The sequence below is a fragment of the Eimeria necatrix genome, genomic scaffold (genome assembly GCF_000499385.1).
Source record: "Eimeria necatrix Houghton genomic scaffold, Enh_scaff140, whole genome shotgun sequence".
Classification (NCBI taxonomy): domain Eukaryota; phylum Apicomplexa; class Conoidasida; order Eucoccidiorida; family Eimeriidae; genus Eimeria; species Eimeria necatrix.
Window position 1 is genome coordinate 52,501 of NW_013652138.1, and position 17,500 is coordinate 70,000.

General features: G+C 46.7%; 3 protein-coding genes across 3 annotated transcripts in view; 2 read left to right on the top strand and 1 right to left on the bottom strand.

Moving 5' to 3' along the window:
• The window catches only part of ENH_00013210 (hypothetical protein, conserved), a gene marked incomplete at both ends in the record, with an annotated part of 20,510 nt that extends 11,084 nt beyond the window's left edge, over positions 1 to 9,426 (top strand). The window contains 20 exons of the mRNA XM_013579033.1: positions 477 to 532; positions 927 to 1,076; positions 1,294 to 1,308; positions 1,447 to 1,575; positions 1,953 to 2,307; positions 3,327 to 3,420; positions 3,615 to 3,665; positions 3,785 to 3,888; positions 4,099 to 4,505; positions 4,641 to 4,864; positions 5,082 to 5,170; positions 5,869 to 6,103; positions 6,449 to 6,602; positions 7,030 to 7,128; positions 7,371 to 7,435; positions 7,526 to 7,619; positions 7,873 to 7,973; positions 8,318 to 8,503; positions 8,718 to 8,795; positions 9,325 to 9,426. Coding sequence (XP_013434487.1) covers positions 477 to 532; positions 927 to 1,076; positions 1,294 to 1,308; positions 1,447 to 1,575; positions 1,953 to 2,307; positions 3,327 to 3,420; positions 3,615 to 3,665; positions 3,785 to 3,888; positions 4,099 to 4,505; positions 4,641 to 4,864; positions 5,082 to 5,170; positions 5,869 to 6,103; positions 6,449 to 6,602; positions 7,030 to 7,128; positions 7,371 to 7,435; positions 7,526 to 7,619; positions 7,873 to 7,973; positions 8,318 to 8,503; positions 8,718 to 8,795; positions 9,325 to 9,426 — 2,788 coding nt within the window. The remainder of the gene's footprint in view (positions 1 to 476; positions 533 to 926; positions 1,077 to 1,293; positions 1,309 to 1,446; positions 1,576 to 1,952; positions 2,308 to 3,326; positions 3,421 to 3,614; positions 3,666 to 3,784; positions 3,889 to 4,098; positions 4,506 to 4,640; positions 4,865 to 5,081; positions 5,171 to 5,868; positions 6,104 to 6,448; positions 6,603 to 7,029; positions 7,129 to 7,370; positions 7,436 to 7,525; positions 7,620 to 7,872; positions 7,974 to 8,317; positions 8,504 to 8,717; positions 8,796 to 9,324) is intronic.
• Positions 9,427 to 11,001: 1,575 nt separating this feature from the next.
• Positions 11,002 to 12,375, top strand: ENH_00013220 (hypothetical protein, conserved; the record flags this gene model as incomplete). Its single annotated transcript, XM_013579034.1, has 3 exons — positions 11,002 to 11,528; positions 11,920 to 12,037; positions 12,298 to 12,375. The coding sequence occupies 3 exons, from the start codon at positions 11,002 to 11,004 to the stop codon at positions 12,373 to 12,375; spliced, it is 723 nt and encodes a 240-aa protein (XP_013434488.1).
• Positions 12,376 to 14,167: 1,792 nt separating this feature from the next.
• The window catches only part of ENH_00013230 (hypothetical protein, conserved), a gene marked incomplete at both ends in the record, with an annotated part of 6,494 nt that continues 3,161 nt past the window's right edge, over positions 14,168 to 17,500 (bottom strand). Inside the window, 7 exons of the mRNA XM_013579035.1 lie at positions 14,168 to 14,250; positions 14,935 to 15,022; positions 15,267 to 15,438; positions 15,869 to 15,916; positions 16,221 to 16,332; positions 16,564 to 16,618; positions 16,854 to 17,153. Of these exons, the coding sequence (XP_013434489.1) occupies positions 14,168 to 14,250; positions 14,935 to 15,022; positions 15,267 to 15,438; positions 15,869 to 15,916; positions 16,221 to 16,332; positions 16,564 to 16,618; positions 16,854 to 17,153 (858 nt within the window). The remainder of the gene's footprint in view (positions 14,251 to 14,934; positions 15,023 to 15,266; positions 15,439 to 15,868; positions 15,917 to 16,220; positions 16,333 to 16,563; positions 16,619 to 16,853; positions 17,154 to 17,500) is intronic.

A 17,500-nucleotide genomic window follows, 5' to 3' on the forward strand; every position in this document is an offset into this window, starting at 1 on the left:
TTGTTGAGGTCTTCTGTCGTGCTCGTACGTGCAAGAATTATTTTCACAACTATTATTTCTTTTTCTTTTAAAGAAGATTTACATTTGATAATTATTTATTTTGAATTAAATTAATTTAATTAAATAATTATTATTTTCAATTTTAATTTTATTTTTTTATTTGCTGCAGCGCTGCGTGGCCCTCGCCATCGACGCCAGGCTGCAGCAGCGGGAAGCAGCAGCAGCAGCAGCAGCAGCAGCAGCAGCGCAGCAGTGGCTTTGCTCGCGGCAAAGGCCCTTCATTCCCAAACAAATCCAGCAAGCAAACCCTAAACCCTAAACCCTAAACCCTAAACCCTAAACCCTCAAGACCCACCTGACGACGGGCCCCAGGGGCTTGCTTCTGTATTGCTTACTTCTGTAGGGTTTAGGATTCAGGGTTTAGGGTTTAGGGTTTAGGGTTTAGGGTTTAGGGTTTAGGGTTTTGCTTGTCGCAGAGTCACGGAAGATGCTCAGTTTGTCTTGGACACAAAATATGGAGTGCCCACCTCAGGTACCTTCTAAACCCTAAACCCTAAACCCTAAACCCTCGACTCTAAACCCTCGAGGGTTTAGGGTTTAGGGCCTCAAGTGTCTGCTGCTTGTAGAGTTTGGCTTGTGGGAGTTGCAGTTCTAACTTTTGCTGCTGTTGCTGCAGCAGCGGCAGCTGCTGCTTCTGCCATTATGTTTCTGCTGCTGCTGCTGTCTTTACTGCTGCTGCTGTTTCTGCTGCTGCTGCTGCTGCTGCTGCCGACAATGCGCGCTGCTGCTGCTGCTGCCGCAACGCATTTTGGAGCGCCGCTGCTGCTGCCGTTTCTGCTGCTGCTGCACCCCCCCCCGCTGCTGCTGCTGCATCCCCCCCGCTGCTGCTGCTGCTGCTGCTGCTGCTGCTGCTGCTGCTGCTGCAGGACACCATTTGCTGCGTCTGTCAGTGCCAAGAAGATCTCTTTTAAAACTCTCCGTCCGCAGCAGCAGCGGCACTTCTCCCCATTTGGTGGTTTACCCCGAGGGCCAGCCCGCGGCAGTCCTCGCGGAGGCCTACGGAGACCTCTTCATGGGTTAGGGTTTAGGGTTTAGGGTTTAGGGTTTAGGGTTTAGGGTTTAGGGTTTGGGGCTTGGGGGTTGGGGGTCGGGGTCTTGGATTCAGGGTTTTGCGAGTAGAGGTTTTGGCTGCGGGTTCTTGGTGTCCGGGTATAATGGGTTTGGGGTTTAGGGTTTAGGGTTCAGGCTTTAGGGTTTAGGGTTTAGGGTTTAGGGTTTAGGGTTTGCGTGCAGAGGCGGACTCTGCGGGTTTGTACGTTATAAGACTCACCTTAGCGCTTAGGGTCTAGGGCCCAGGGTCTCGGGTCCAGCATCTATTGCCTGTTGCCTAGGGTTTAGGGTTTAGGGTTTAGGGTTTAGGGTTTAGGGTTTAGGGTTTGCGTGCAGAGGCGGACTCTGCGGGTTTGTACGTTATAAGACTCACTTTAACTCCTGCGGTGTCTTCGGCCTCTTGTCCTTTCCTTCACTTCCACTTCGTCGTGGCCCCCCTTTCCCTCATTCCCGTCTGCCCCTGGGGTAAACCCTAAACCCTAAACCCTAAACCCTAAACCCTAAACCCTAAACCCTAAACCCTAAACCCTAAGCCCTAAGCTAGAGGCCGTAGGCCGTAGAGCGTAGGCCTAGAGGCGTTCCACTTCGTCGTGGCCCCCCTTTCCCTCATTCCCGTTTGCCCCTGGGGTAAACCCTAAACCCTAAACCCTAAACCCTAAACCCTAAACCCTAAACCCTAAGCTAGAGGCCGTAGGCCGTAGAGCGTAAAGCCTAGAGGCCTTCCCCTTCACCCTAAACCCTAAACCCTTAACCCTAAACCCTAAACCCTAAACCCTTGAGTGCCCCCATAAAGCCTCACGGCTCTCTTGCGGTGCTGCAAACTTGCTGCTGCTGTGCTGCAGCAAGGGGACTGCAACAGCAGCAGCAGCAGCAGCAGCAGCTCTCGCTGCCGCAGCTGCGGCAGGCCGCCCTCAACGCCTTCAACACCACCTTCGACGCCTCAATGTTTCTGCCGAAGTCCGCTGCTGCTGCTGCTGCTGCTGCTGTCATTGCTGCTGCTGCTGCTGCTGTTGCTGCTGCTGCTGCTGTTAGTGCTGCTGTTGCTGCCACTGCTGCTGTTGCCACTGTTGCTGTTGCTGGCGCCACTCCTACTGCTGCTGCTGTTGCTGCTCCCACTGCTGCTGCTGCAGCTGCTGCTCCCCTGCTGCAGCAGCAGCAGCAGCAACAGCAGCAGCAACTGTACAGCTGGCGTGTGGGGTGCGCTGGGGTGTACAGACAGCTGGGGGCCGACGGCGTTGAGGTGTCTAGACCTCATGACATTTGGATTTCTCCTTCTTTGCAGCCTCAGTTTCCTTTTTCTGCTCCGGGAGCCAGCAGCAGGTGAAGTGCTTTTCAAACCCTTTTTTGGGGTTTGCAAAACCCCAAAAAAGGGTTTGGGGGCTTGCAAACCCTTTTCCGCCCTCAAAACCCTTTTTCGCGGTTTTAAACCCTTTTTCGCGGTTTCAAAACCCTTCTTCACTCCTTTTAAACCCTCTTCTGCCTCTTTTCAAACCCCTGCGACTACATCTGTTGCTGCTGCTGCTGCTGCTGCTGCTGCTGCTGCTGCTGCTGCTGCAGCTTGAGAGTTGAGGTGTCTCTACAGCCGGCGTGGCTGCCGCTGCGTCTGGAGCTACACCGCAGAGAAGAAGAAGGACTTCGAAAAGCTCCAGTGTAATTTATTTATTTATTTATTTAATTTAATTTAATTTAATTTATTTATTTAATTTAATTTGTTTAATTCAATTTAATTTATTTATTTAATTTGTTTAATTCAATTTAATTTATTTATTTAATTAATTTGTTTAATTTAATTAATTTTATTTCATTTGATTTGTTTAATTAATTTGATTAAATTGATTTAATGTAATTTGATTTGATTGACTTAATTTAATTAATGCAGTTTAATCAATTTAATTTTATTTAATTAATTTAATCGCATTAATTAAATTAAATTTAATTTGATTAAATTGATTAGTGGTTTTCTCTTTTTATCTTTTTTTAAATTCTTTTGTGCACCGTTTTTGTTTCTTTTTACTTCTTTTTTTTATTTCTTTTTTAATTGTCTCTTTTAATTTTCCTTTCTTCTTCTATGTTTGTTTTCTACTTCTCTCGCTCTATTTTTAATTTAATTTGATTCAATTTTTAATATAATTTAATTTAATTATTAATGCAATTTAATTTAATTTTTAATTTAATTTAATTTTTAATTTAATTAAATTTTATTTTTTCTTTTTCAGGGCTGTTTCTGAATATACCGAAAACCGAATTTTGCTGCTCTCTCGGGACCTCCCTGGGGGAGACTACATTTTGAAGTTTGTCATTTATGACCAGGTTCGATTAGGGTTTAGGGTTTAGGGTTTAGGGTTTAGGGTTTGGGGCTTGTAGGAAGTGGGGAGAATCGGCTTTGGGGCTTGCAGCAGCAGGGCAAGTTTTGAGCTCAGGGCCTTGGCTTCATCGGGCTTAGGGTTTAGGGTTTAGGGTTTAGGGTTTAGGGTTTAGGGTTTAGGGTTTGGGGTTTGCTGCAGGCTCAGCCAGAGACGGAGAGGCTGTGTGCGCACGCGACAATAAACGCGGAAGTGGGTGGCAGTTTCCCTTTGCCACTCTTCTCCAAGCCTTTAGAATTAGGGTTTAGGGTTTAGGGTTTAGGGTTTAGGGTTTAGGGTTTAGGGTTTAGGGTTTAGGGTTTAGGGTGCAGCTGGGGGAAAACAACTCCGCACTCCTCAACGCCGTTCGAGCCGAACTCCTCGAAGTCCCAGACCTTTTGCCTGTCGAGCCTTTGCCGCGTTCTTTCAACTCCAGGTGCGCCGCAAAGCCCCAAAACGCATGCATGCATGTGTGGGGTTTGGGGGCTGAGGCATGCGGTGGCGGGCGCGAAGTGTTTGGGACTTCTCCGGCTTGGGCTTGGAACGCATGCATGCATGCATGCATGCATGCATGCATGCATGCGTATGTGCATGCATGCATGCATGCATGCGTTTTGGGGCTGCATGCGGCGCTGTGGGGCTGCAGGGGGTGGCTGGCGAACCCTGACGTGCCGATCTACGCGACTTCTGTCTTTGGCTTCCACAAAGACCCCGACCAGCAGCAGCAGCAGCAGCAGCAGCAGCAGCAGCAGCAGCAGCAGCTGCAGCAGCAGCAGCAGCAGGCGGTGGTGAGGTCCAGCCTGCACGTCAGCAAACCCACTGTCCTTCGGGTTGCAGCAGAACCCGCCTTGGCCTCTGACGGGCAGCTGAAAATTCAGATCTTCCCCAGCAGCAGCAGCAGCAGCAGCAGCAGCAGCAGCAGCAGCAGCAGCAGCAGCGGGAAGGAGCTGGTGCCTGTTGCTGAAGCAGCAAATAACAACCTCTTCGCGCTGCTGCAGCCAGGCGCCTACAGCCTGGCCTTCGAGGGTTCTGAGCCCTTCTTGACCACAATAGGTGCCTAAACCCTAAACCCTAAACCCTAAACCCTAAACCCTAAACCCTAAACCCTTTTTATTCGAGAAAAGCCCCAAAACCTGCTCAAGTCCCCAAATCCAATGCATGCATTCCTTGCATGCGCATGCAATTCAGCCATAATGTCCATCGACGCCCTTAGGGACTCCCTGAGGGGCCCCCGGGGGGCCCCCTATGGGGGGGCCCCTGGGGGGCCCCTAGGGGCCCCCCTGGGGGCCCCCCGGGGGGCCCCCGCATGCAGCGCAACGCTGCCAGTTGTCTCTTTGCCATCTCCAATTCCTGAAGAGTTTGAGAGCGAACAACTCGTGTTTGGAGTGGAGTTTGGGGCCATTAAGGAGACGGTAATTAGGGTTTAGGGTTTAGGGTTTAGGGTTTAGGGTTTAGGGTTTAGGGTTTGGGGTGTGGGTTTTGGGGTATTTTGGGTGGTTTTTCGCGCTTTTTTCGGCTGTCTATACACCAGAAGACGGCGGAAACCAAGAACTAATCAAATGGAATTCAATTAAATTAATTAAAACATTTTTTTGCTTTTTTATTTCTTCCTTTTGCTGCTGCATGCAGGGCGAGTTGCTGTCGCTGCCGCTGCGCCTCTCCTCCCCCTCTGTGGTGTATGCGGAGGTCGGGTCCAACTTTGTTGTGGATTTCGTCCGGTGAGTTTTAAATTAAATTCATTTTAATTTAAATTCATTTTAATTTAAATTAATTTTAATTTAAATTCATTTTTAATTCAAATTTTAATTATATTTAAGTTCACTTCTGCATTTTAATGCATTTTTTGATCCAAAAGAAGTTCAGTTTGCTTCCGCGCTCCGCCAGATTTCAAAGAGCAGTCAAAGGCCGTTTGCTAGCTAGCTAGCTAGCTAGCTAGCTAGCTAGCTAGCTAGCTAGCTGGCTAGCTGGGTAGCTGCCTAGCTAGATAGCTGGCTAGCTGATTGGCTAGCTAGCTAGCTAGACGGACGGTTAGCTAGCTAGCTAGGTGGCTGGCTAGCTAGCTAGCTGGGTGGCTGGCTGGCCTCTTAGCCAATTAGCTGGTTAGCTAGCTGGCTAGCTAGCTGGCTAGCTGGTTGGCTAGCTGGTTGGCTAGCTAGCTATTCGCTAGCTAGCCATACATTCCGCCTGCAGCTAGCTGCAACGGAATCTGCAAGCGGGCTCCTGCATTCTTCTGCTGCTTTCTTGCTTTTGGGGCATTGCATGCACTAGCGGATGCATGCATGCATGCACGCATGCATGCATGCATGCAGGACAGCTGGGCCTTTGCATGCACGCATGCATGCGTGCATGCATGCGCGCATGCATGCATGCATGCATGCATGCAAGGCGTTTGGGGCTTTGCATGCATGCGTTTCAGCGTGGGCATAGAAGTGGCGGAAGGCCTTTGGCTGGGGGAGCAGCGGGGGCCCCAAAATGCTTTGAAGTTGCTGCTGGATGCTGGAGAACATTCCCTCAAGGTTTCTGTGGAGACTGCTGCTGCTGCTGCTGCTGCTGCAGCGCAGCAGCAGCAGCAGCAGCAGCAGCAGGAGCAGCAGGAGCAGCTGCACCTCATGCAGCAGCATGATAGGAAGGCACTCCTTGAGCAGGCCCAGGTCAGCCTCCAGATAATAGCTAGCTAGCTAGCTAGCTAGCCAGCTAGCTAGCTAGCTAGCTAGCTATTTTGTAGCCAGCTAGCTAGCTAGCTGGCTAAAAAATGCTAGCCAGCTAGCTAGCTAGCTGCGCATAGTGATGGCTAGCTGGCTAGCTAGCTCCTATATAGCTAAAAAGGCAGCTAGCTAGCCGCCGCGTTGGCTAGCTGCCGAAATAGAATACTTGAAGTTGCTTTGCAAAAGCAGAAGCCAAATGCAAGTGCTACCCTACAGGGAAACCCACCGCTGCTGCTGCTGCCGCTGCTGCTGCTGCTGCTGCTGCTGCTGCTGCTGCTGCTGCTGCTGCAGGCGTCGGAGTGTTTGTACTTCTCGCTGCACTTGGCAGTTTACTCTTTGAGCAGCAAAAGAAAGCCCGAAAACATTTTGGAAGAATGTTCTGCTTTCGGGGCTCTCCCGCTGCCCGCAGACCTCAACAGCGCCAACGGCGGCAGCAGCTCCCTAGGTCCTGCTGCTGCTGCTGCTGCTGCTGCTGCTGCTGCTGCTGCTGTTGCTGCTGCTGTTGCTGGTGTTTCGGGGGTGCTGCAGCTGGTGTTTTATGCGTGCTGCTGCTGCTGATGCTTCGATGGTGCTGGCGCTTCGCTGGTGCTGCTGCTCGTTCGCAGCTTTTGCTGTTGCTGCTGCTGCCGCTGCTGTTGCTGCTGCTGCTGCTGCTGCTGCTGCTGCTGCTGCTTCTGCTGCTGCTGCTGCGGCTGCTGCTGCTGTTTCACTGCGAATGCCTGCTGCGTGGACCTTTCCCCCCGAGTGCTCGAAGCACTCACTATACTCCATTTGTTATTTATTTATTTATTTTTAATTTCATTTATTTATTTATTTATTTATTTATTTATTTATTGACTTATTTATTTATTTATTTATTTATTATTTATTAGGGGGGCCTCTAGACAGCGACGGCCGCGCTGTGATTCGAACCAAAGCCGTTCTGCACAGCGGCAACGCAGCAAACCACCGCATAGCCATCAAGACCCACGGTAAACCCTAAACCCTAAACCCTAAACCCTAAACCCTAAACCCTAAACCCTTGGTTGTGGGCTCTAGGCGTGGCCGTGGGCTGGAGGGCCGCGGGGGAGAGCCTTCAGGGCTTGGCTGTTCAAAACCCTCGAGCAGCAGCAGCTGCTGCTGCTGCTGCTGTGCCAGACCCTCAGCACCAAACCCTAAACCCTAAACCCTAAACCCTAAACCCTAAGCCCTTTGAGTCTAGGGTTACTTGCAGGCAAGGACTTGCTGATCAAAGTCGGCACCTTCGTTGAGGACCAGACTCGCAGCATCGGCATGGCGGTAGGTCCCTAAACCCTAAAACCCCACTAAACCCCAAACCCTAAACCCTAAACCCTAAACCCTAAAAGCTTGTTTGTGGGGCTGCTGCAGCTGCAAGATGGCGCAGCCCAAAATGTAGAAGCTCTTCACGACTGGACGGTGGGAGGAGGACACCGGGAGCGCATCTACAGGCTGAGGCCATCACGTAGGGTTTAGGGTTTAGGGTTTAGGGTTTAGGGTTTAGGGTTTAGGGTTTAGGGTTTAGGGCTTGTGGGATCATTGAGTGGACAGGAGATACACTGGGGCACCTCTAGGGATTAGGGTTTAGCGCTGAGGGTTTAGGGTTCAGGGTTTGGGGTTTTATTGCTGGAGGTGTTCAGCTGCAGCGCCTACGGCCTCCTTCGGATTTAGGGTTTAGGGTTTAGGGTTTAGGGTTTAGGGTTTGGGGTTTGTTTCAGCGGACGACGCTGCGTTTCACCTGGTGCTTTCTGGAGACGGAGAAAGTTGTCTTCTTTTTGATTTATTTATTCAATCCATTCCTTACGGAGAACTCGACCAGGTGCGTTTTCTTTCGGGTGTACGTACACCTCAGAAAAGCTGCAACTCCTTTTCTTTCCCTTTCCCCCTTTTGCGTTTTTCTTTTTGTCTTTTTGTCTCTTTTGGGTTCTTTTGATCTTTTTGTTTTCTTTTATTTCTCTTTATCTCTTTTAAACCCTTTTTCCCTTTTTTTGTTTCTTTTAAACCCTTTTTTCTTCTTTTTTTCTCTTTAAAACCCTTTTCTCTCCCTCTTGTCTCTACAAATCCCATTTCTTTTCCTTTAAACCATTTTCTTTCTTCCAAACTCTTTTCTCCATCTATTTCCCTTCTTAAATCTTTTAATCTTTTTCTTTTTTTTATTTTCAGATGACAGACTGCAGCGCCTTCAACGCCCCAGCCGTCTCTGTTGCAGACTTCTTCAAACCTGCTGTTGTTGCAGCAGCAGCAGCACTTTCAAATGCAGGGGGCCCCCAGCAGGTGGTGTCGCCCCTGCAGCCGATGGTGCAGAGCCAAGAGGGTTTTTTGAAAACAATTGAATTTGAAGTTTCTGAGGTGATTAGAAATTAAAAAAAGAAAAAAAATAATAATTAAAAGATGGAAAATTTGTCAATTAATTGATTTAAATTATTTCCTCTGGACTTCATCAAAGGTGTGCCTTTTGTGCAGCAAAAAGCGACTCCAGGGGCCCACAAAAACCCCCCAAACCCTAAACCCTAAACCCTAAACCCTAAACCCTAAACCCTAAACCCTAGCTGTGTGCGCGCAGCCCTCGTTCGTTTTGGCCGAAGTCGGATATAACTTTTTGGGCTCTCATGTGGAAATGGACTTAGTCACAGGAGACGCAGTAAGTAAAAAATAAAATAAAATAAAATAAATAAAATAAAATAAAATAAAATAAAATAAAATAAAATAAAATAATAAATAGAATAAATAAAATGAATAAAGTAATGGTGATTGGTGGAGAATTAATTAATTATCAATTAAACAATTGATAAATGAATTAATAAATTAAACAATTAATAAATGAATCAATTACCAACCAATTAACCAACTAACCAATTTATCTACTTCTTTAATTATTACTTTTGATTAACCAATTAACTAATTAAATAATTAACCAATAAACCTATTTATTTATTTATTTATTTATTTATTTGTTGATTTATTTATCCATTTATTTATCTATTTATCTATTTATTCTTTCCTTTAACTAATTAATTCATCAATTTAATTATTTATTTATTTTTATTTATTGTTTCTTTCCTTTAATTAATTAATTATTTATTTAATCTAATTTATTTATTTATTTATTTATTTATTTATTTATTTATTTATTTATTTATTTATTTATTTATTATTATTTGTTAATTCAGAAACAGCCCCAAACAGTGGCTACGGCGGAGTTGGACTTTTTGCATGCGGGAAATCATCCAGTTAATGTCCGCCAGTGGCTGGCCACGCATGTGGACCCGTAAGTTTAATTATTTTACTTATTTTATTTATTTATTTATTTCTAATTAATTAATTAATTAGATTAATTAATTAATTAATTAGATTAATTAATTAATGAGATTAATTAGTTAGTTAATTAGTTAGTTAGTTAATTAGATTAATTAATTAATGCGGACCCGTAAGTTTAATTTGTCTTATTATTTTATTTATTTTTCTCAAATTAATTAATTAATTAATTAGATTAATTAGTTAATTAATTAATGAGATTAATTAATTAATTAATTACTTGGATTAGTTAATTAATTAATGTATTTATTAGATTAATTAATTAATGCGGACCCGTAAGTTTAATTTGTTCCATTGATTTTATTTATTTTTATTTTTAATTAATTAATTAAATTGATTAGTTAATTAATTGATTAATTAATTAATTATACTAATTAATTAATGTGGACCCCTAAGTTTAATTTGCTTCATTTGTTTTATTAATTTTATTTACTTTTATAATTAGATGAAAGCATAAATCTAAAAGAGCAGAAAAATGACAAGGAATGGACTTTTGCTGGGCATTGTCGTGCTGCTGCTGCTGCTGCTGCTCTTGCTGCAGCTGCTGCTGCTGCTGCTTCTCCTGCTGCTGCTGCAGAGGGCGTTTCGTGCTGCGGATTGCAGACGACCACTTTGCTGCGGAGTTTTTGCACAAAGAAGAAAAGTGTTTTCCTTTTCAATTCTTTTTTCATGTCCATTCTTTGGAAAGCAAGGGCTTTCAGGTGTACATACACCCCAGACAACCCCCCCCGCCTCCTGCGCTTATTTTAATCATTTAATTAATTAATTAATTAATTAATTAATTGGTTAATTGATTAAATTAATTAATTAATTTAATTAATTACTGAACTAATTAATTAATTTATTTATTGAATTTTCTCCATCCTGCTAGTTTTTGCTTATTTAGTTTATTTCATTTTATGAAATGTTTTTCGCGAAATGGAAAAGAACGAAATCTGCAAAAGTCGCAACTATAAATTTTAAAATTTATTTCTTTTAAATCACTAAAAAAGCTTTTTGTTTAATTTATTTACATTTGTATTTGTATTCATATTCATATTCATATTTATATTTATATTTATGTTTATATGTATATTTATATTTATATTTATATTTGTATTTATATTTATATTAAATTAATAATTTAAATCTTTTTTGTTCAAAAAATATTTAAAATTTAAATTTCCACTTTTCGACTTTTGCATGCAGCCTTCTGTGGTGGCTATACACCCGGACCCCAGTGTGCCGATCAAGAAGGGACAGGACTTGTTGGTAATTAAATAAATTAAATTAATTAAATTAATTAAATTAATTAAATTAAATAAATTAAATAAATTAAATTGATTGAATTAATTAATTAAATTGATTTGAATTCATTTAAATGGATTTAAATCAATTCAAATCAGTTAAAATTCATTTAAAACGGTTTAAAGCAATTTGAACCCGTTTCACTGTCCTGCTGCTGCTGCTGCTGCTGCGCTGCTGCTGCTGCTGCGCTGCTGCTGCTGCTGCTGCTGCTGCAGCTGCTGCTGCGGCTGTCTGAGCCGCCCGCAATGGAAGAAGGCTCTTTAGCAGCAAAAGGGGCGTTGCGGCTGCTGGGGGCTTCTGGGGTGTACGTACACCCGGCGGCCCAAGTGAAGCTGGACAGCAACGAAGAAGCAGCAGCAGAAGGAGGATTAGTTTGGTCATTTTATTTTCCTGCTGCTGCTTTGGGGGCTTTAGGAGCAGCAGCAACTCTGCAGATTGACATGAAGGCAGCAAACGGGGTTCCCTTTTCTTTCGAGTGGCTCAGCCGCCAGCAGCAGCAGCAGCAGCAGCAGCAGCAGCAGCAGCTGCTGCAGCAGCAGCAGCTGCTGCAGCAGCAGCAGCTGCTGCTGCTGTTCGAGGAAGATGCTGCTCAGGGACAGAGACCCACACCCTGGAAAGGGGGGCCCCTGCCCCCCCCGCTGCCGCTCACGCAGCAGCAGCACGAGCTGCAGCAGCAGCAGCAGCAGCACCTGCAGCAGCAGCAGCAGCTGCAGCAAATTGACACCGTGGGATTCGTTAAACCCGAAAGGGATGTTGTCATTGACCCTTATAGGTTAGTATTCTTTCCAATCCTTGGTGCAGCAGCAGCAAATCCTTGCTGCTGCTGCTGCATTTGCTGCCGCTGCTGCTGCTGCTGCTGCACTTGCTGCTGCGTCTGTATCTGCTCCAGCGCTGCTGCTCTCTCTGCGGCGCAGAGGCGTCAGCCCAAGCTGAGGTGCATTGCTGCTGCTGCTGCTGCTGCTGCTGCTGCTGCTGCTGCTGTTGCTGCTGCTGCTGCTGCTGCTGTTGCTGCTGCTGCTGCAGCACGTGCTGCGGTTTCATCTTTGTTGCTGCTGCGGCGTCGACACACAACAATGCCGCTTCCGCTGCTGCTGCTGCTGCTGCGTCGACGCATAACGCTGCTGCTGCTGCTGCTGCTGCTGCTGCTGCTGCTGCTGCTGCAGGAACGAGTCTGCTGGTCTTTGGTGGTTATTTATTTTTTCGTTTTTGGGCATTGGCTCTCTTTGGCTGATTTCTCGACTCATTTTAAGAAGAAGGAGGGGCCCCCGAAAACGCCCTCAGGTCAGCAGCAAAGCCCCAAAATAGGCACAACCCATGCATGCATGCATCCCAGGGCATTCTGTCTGCATGCATACATTCATTTTGGGGGCTTCCTCTCTGCATGCATGCTTGCGATCTAAAGGTATTATATGTGTACATTTGTATGCATGCATGCATTCACGTTTGGGGCTTTCTCTTCGCATGCATGCATGCATGCATGCATGCACGCATGCATGCATTTTGGGGCTTTCTTTTGCATGCGTGGGGCTTTTGATGTGCAGAGAGACACGGAGTTTGGCCGCTTCGATTTGCTGAGGCTGGACGAGCGCCACTCTTCTGATTTCGATGATGACGTCTAGCTGCTGCTGCTGCTGCTGCTGCAGTTAGTGCTGCAGTTGATGACGTCTAGCTGCTGCTGCTGCTGCTGCAGTTAGTGCTGCAGTTGCTGCAGCTGCGGCTGCAGTTGGCGCTGCTGCAGCTGCTACTGTAGCTGCTGGTGCATTTCGCGCCTCCGCTGCAGCTGCTGCTGCAGCTGCTGCTGCTGCTGCAGTTAGCGCTGCTGCTGCAGCTTCTGCTGCAGCAGCAGCTGCTGCTGCGTTTGTATCTCCTACCGCCCTTTGCTTCTGCTTTTCTTGTCTTTGTCTTTTTACTTCATCGTGGCTTCTATGGGGCCCCCAAAGAGCCTCTTAAAGACCCCTTGGGGGCCCCTTGGGGGCCCCTTGGGGGCCTCTTGGGGGCCCCTTGGGGGCCTCTTGGGGGCCCATTGGGGGCCCCATTAGGCGGCTGTCAGGGGATTCTTGGGGGCCCCATAAGAGGCCCCTTGGGGGCCCTTTAAGAGGCTTCTTGGGGGCCCCCTGAATGCTCCTTGGGGTCCCCTTGAGGCATCGTTTAAGGGCCCTTTGGGGGCCCTTTGGGGGCCCCGTGGGGGCCCCTGGGGGGCCCCTTGGGGCCTCGTGGGGGCCCCTTGGGGGCCCCTTGGGGCCCCTTGGGGGCCCTCGTTGGTGGGTTTTGTCGGCCTTGAGTTCTGGGTTGACGCGTTGTGTTAGAGAAGTTGATTTGGCCAAGAGTTGCTGCTGCTTTATAATGGTCTTTTATGGATTTCGGAGGAGAAAAAAGAAATAAAATTAAATAAAAGGCAATTAAAAGGGAAAAAGAAAGAAAATAAAAGTAATTAAAAGGCAGCTGAAGACTTTTCATTCTTTTGGGGCTTCGGCTCTGAGGGGCCTCCGGGTGTATAGGCAGCTCCGGTGTCTGTACACCTCAGGCTGTTTTATCTTGCAGCAGCAAAGGGGCCCGGAAACTTCTTTATGTGGTTTATTTGCGCGCCAAACGCGAAACAAATTATTTAATTTAATTATTTAATTTAATTATTTAATTTTTTAATTTAATTTATTATTTATTTATTTAATTCCGATGTTTATTTCGCTCATTTCTGATTTGGCATTTTAATTATTATTTAGTTTCAATTCAGCATTTAAATGTTCTATTACTCTATTGTTATTGCTTTTCATTCATTTTATTTTATTTTCCTCTTCCACACCAAAGGGATATAAGAGAGCCTCATTGCTGCCGCGGCAACTGATGCTGTGTCCAGGCAGCAGCAGCAGCAGCAGCAGCAGCAGCACCGGCCGCAGCAGCAGCAACAGCAGCAGCAAAACTGAGCTGCTGCTGCTGCGCTTGAAGTCCGCGCCTCTTTTTGGCTAGCACGCGAATTAAGTGCACTTTGAAGTGTTAGCTTTCTCTTAAAACGAAATATTTTGGCAAATAAAAGAGCTTTTAAAAGCATTTGGGTCTTTATTTTGTTTAAATGCAAATAAAAGCACTCCCTGCAGCCAGCGAGCTGCCTATACACCCCAGCGAGCTGCCTATACACCCCAGCGAGCTGCCTGTACACCCCAGCGAGCTGCCTATACACCCCAGCTGTGCATGCACGCATGCATGCGCCGCCGGGGCGGCGTTATTGGCGGAATTTGTGGCAAAAAGCGGGAATAAAGTCGCCAAGAATGCAAATAAATGGAAATAGAAATAATAAAAGTCAAACGAAGCAGATCCCGGCGACAAAACGGCGAGGTGCGCGTACACCTGGGCGCTGTACGTACACCCGAGGTGTCAGTGCGCGCAGCTCAGGTGTACGTACACCCCAAAAAACGCTCAAAATCTCGCGTTCAAAATCGACCAAGGAGTTGTTCCCATTTTTTCCAAAGCCGGCGCCTCCGCCGCCGCCAGCGACTCCGCTGCAGCAGCTAGCCACAACCCCAAACACACTCTCAGCGCCCGCGCCCACGCCGCTGGCTGCCTAGCTAGCTAGCTAGCTAGCTACCTAGCTAGCTAGCTAGCTAGCTAGCTAGCTATAAAGGGATAGATGGATGGAGAGCTAGCTAGCTAGCTAGCTAGCTATAAAGGGATAGATAGATGGAGAGCTAGCTAGCTAGCTGGCTAGCTAACTAGCCAGAAAGACGGATAAGCAGGTGGATGGATGGGAAAAGAGGTAGACATATACGTGGGCAGATGGCTAGCTAGCTAGCTAGCTATTTCGCTAGCTAGCGAGCTGGTTAGACGGATAGATAAACAAACGGACAGACAGCTACCTCGACAGTTAGTCAGACGGCTAGTAGCCAGCTAGCTATCTGGCTAGCTAGCTGGCTAGCTAGCTAGCTAGCTAGCTAACTAGCCACAACATAGACAACTCGCGAAGCCCCTAATCTATGTACTGAACTATTTAGCTGGCCAGCTGGCCAGCCAGCTAGCTAGCTGACCAGCTAGCTGGCTAACCAGCTAACCAGGAAGCTAATTAGCTAGCTACCTAGCTAGCCAGCTAGCTGGCTAACCAGCTAACCAGCTAGCTAAGTAACTAACCTAGCTAGCTAGCCAGCTAGCTAGCCAACTAGCTAGCCAGCTAACTAGTCTTTTCTGTTTACCTTCTAGGAAGTTCTGAACCGTCTCCCGCAGTGCCTGCAAGTTGCCCGTGTTATACCATGAGTCCAAAGTGGAGCGAGCGAGTCGAGCCTGCAGCAGCAGCAGCAGCAGCAACAGCAGCAGCAGCAGCAGCAGCAGCAGCAGCAGCAGCGGAAGCATGACGAACGGCAGCAACAGCAGCGGGAGCAGAAGCAACACCGTCAGAGGCAGCAGCTGCAGCGCAGATTAGGTCCTAAAAACCGAAGCAGCAGCAGCTGCTGCTGCTGCTGCAGCAGCAGCAGCGCGCGAAAAGAAATAAATGAAAAGAAAGAAGCAATCAAATTAAAAGTCTTACCCGCCTAACTGCTTGAAAAGCAAAACAGTGATGCAGCGCAACATCGCGGCCAACTGCGGGGTCCACGTCGAAGCGGATTAGCTGCTGCTGCTGCTGCTGCAGCTGCTGCTGCTGGTGCAGCAGCAGCAGCTGCTGCTGGTGCTGCTGGTGGTCCCCCAGTGCAATGCGTTGTCTACACAGGAAAAGAAAACAAAAAATAAAAAATTCAAAAGATCTAAAAGCAATTCTGTTGATTAATTAGTCTTTTATTTAAAACTTATTAAACGTTTAAAAATAATAAAACTTTTATTTGAAATTCATTTAGAACTTGCACATTAAAAGTAATAAAATCAAATTTTAAAAATAAAATTATTTCCAAGTTCGGAATTTATTTTTCCTTTTTTACTTCAACTTGCATGCGTATTTCGAAAGGTATAATTAATGGATTTGTTTACTTATTAGAAAAACAAATAATAAAACTATATTCATTTTATTTAATTATTTTATTTTTATTTTGATTAAATATAATAATCTATTATTAGATTTGGGCCAAGTTGCCTTTTTAAACGGCAACTTAATTAATTTAATTCAAATTTTAATTTTAAATAAATAATTAAACTTACGTTTTTAGCGGCAAAGCCAAAACAATTGTGTCGGGACCCTTAGACGCCCTCACCTAAAAAGCCCCAAACGCATGCATGCATGCATGCATGCATGCATTGGTGCATGCATTGGTGCATGCATGCATGCATGCATGCATTGGTGCATGCATTGGTGCATGCATGCATGCATGCATGCAGATACTGGAAACGGAGCCCCCTTCAAACCCTAAACCCTAAACCCTAAACCCGAAACGGCTGTTCAAACGCAAGAACGATGCAAAACCGCAAACCCTAAACCCCAAACCCTAAACCCTAAACCCTAAACCCTAAACCCTAAACCCTGAGGGGCTTTACCGCGACGCGATCGAGAGACTGTTCAATAGTGGCTTTCTCGGACGCAGCAGGATCTTTAATTTTATTTATTTTAATTCTTCCATTTTCATCAAAACTTATAAAGTCTTTCGGATAACGCAGCTCCAGCACGCCTGCAAACACCTCCCGCAATCTTAGGGTTTAGGGTTTAGGGTTTAGGGTTTAGGGTTTAGGGTTTGGAGGCTAGAATTCACGGCTCCGGGTTTGAAGTTTAGGGTTTAGGGTTTGGGGGCTACGGGTTCGGCGCCTAGCAAGAAGAACCTTTAGGGTTTAGGGTCTAGGGTTTAGGGTTTAGGGTTTAGGATCTCACTGTCATCTATTGTGAAAGTTGCCGGAATTTTGACTTTGGCTTTTGCGGCTCTCACTGGGTCTTTTTCTAGAGGCACTGCCCTGCCAGTCTGCAGCAGCAGCAGCAGCAGCAGCAGCAGAAGCAGCAGCAGCAGCAGCAGCAGCAGCAGCAGAAAAAAGAGATCCAAAGTGCGCAATTAGACCTTTCAATCTCCTCTAAACTCGACTTAACTATTTGCTCTGCTGCAGCTGCGTAAGACCCCAGGCTGCTGCTGCTTCAGCAACAGCAGCAGCAGCAGCAGCAGCAGCAGCAGCAGCAGCAGCAGCAGCAGCAGCAGCAGCTCACGTCGTCGAGGACGTCTCTGAGTTTGACTGCGCAGCTAAACCCTCCCCTCGCAAGGGCCTTAAGAATTGTAAGCCCCACATCTGCTGCCAGCAGCACTGGGCCCCCGATGCAGGAGGAAACGACTTCTGCTGCAGCACTTGCTGCTGCTGCTGGTTTGCCTGCTGCTGCTGCGCCTGCTGCTGCTGCTGCTGCTGCAGCAGCAGCAGCAGCAGCAGCAGCAACGCCTGTTCTCCGCCGGTAGTTGCCAATGTGCTGGTCGTACACCCCGTCCTCTGCTATCGCCAACTCAGTGTCTCGGAGCTGCGGGATAAAGTACACACTCGAGGGTTTAGGGTTTAGGGTTTAGGGTTTAGGGTTTAGGGTTTAGGGTTTAGGGTTTAGTGTTTATTTAGCGGCTAAGGTAGGGGTTCCAGGATTACTGCGTAGAGTTTAGGGTTTAGGGTTTAGGGTTTAGGGTTTAGGGTTTAGGGTTTAGATCGTTTGGGGTTATGGGCTACTGTTTGCGGCAGAGGGTAGGGCTTCACGGTGTGGACCCGAGGGTTTAGGGTTTAGGGTTTAGAGCTCAGGGTTTAGGGTTTAGGGTTTAGGGTTTAGAACGTTCGGGGTCACGAGCTACGGCTTGCGTTGGAGAGTAAACAACTCCGCCT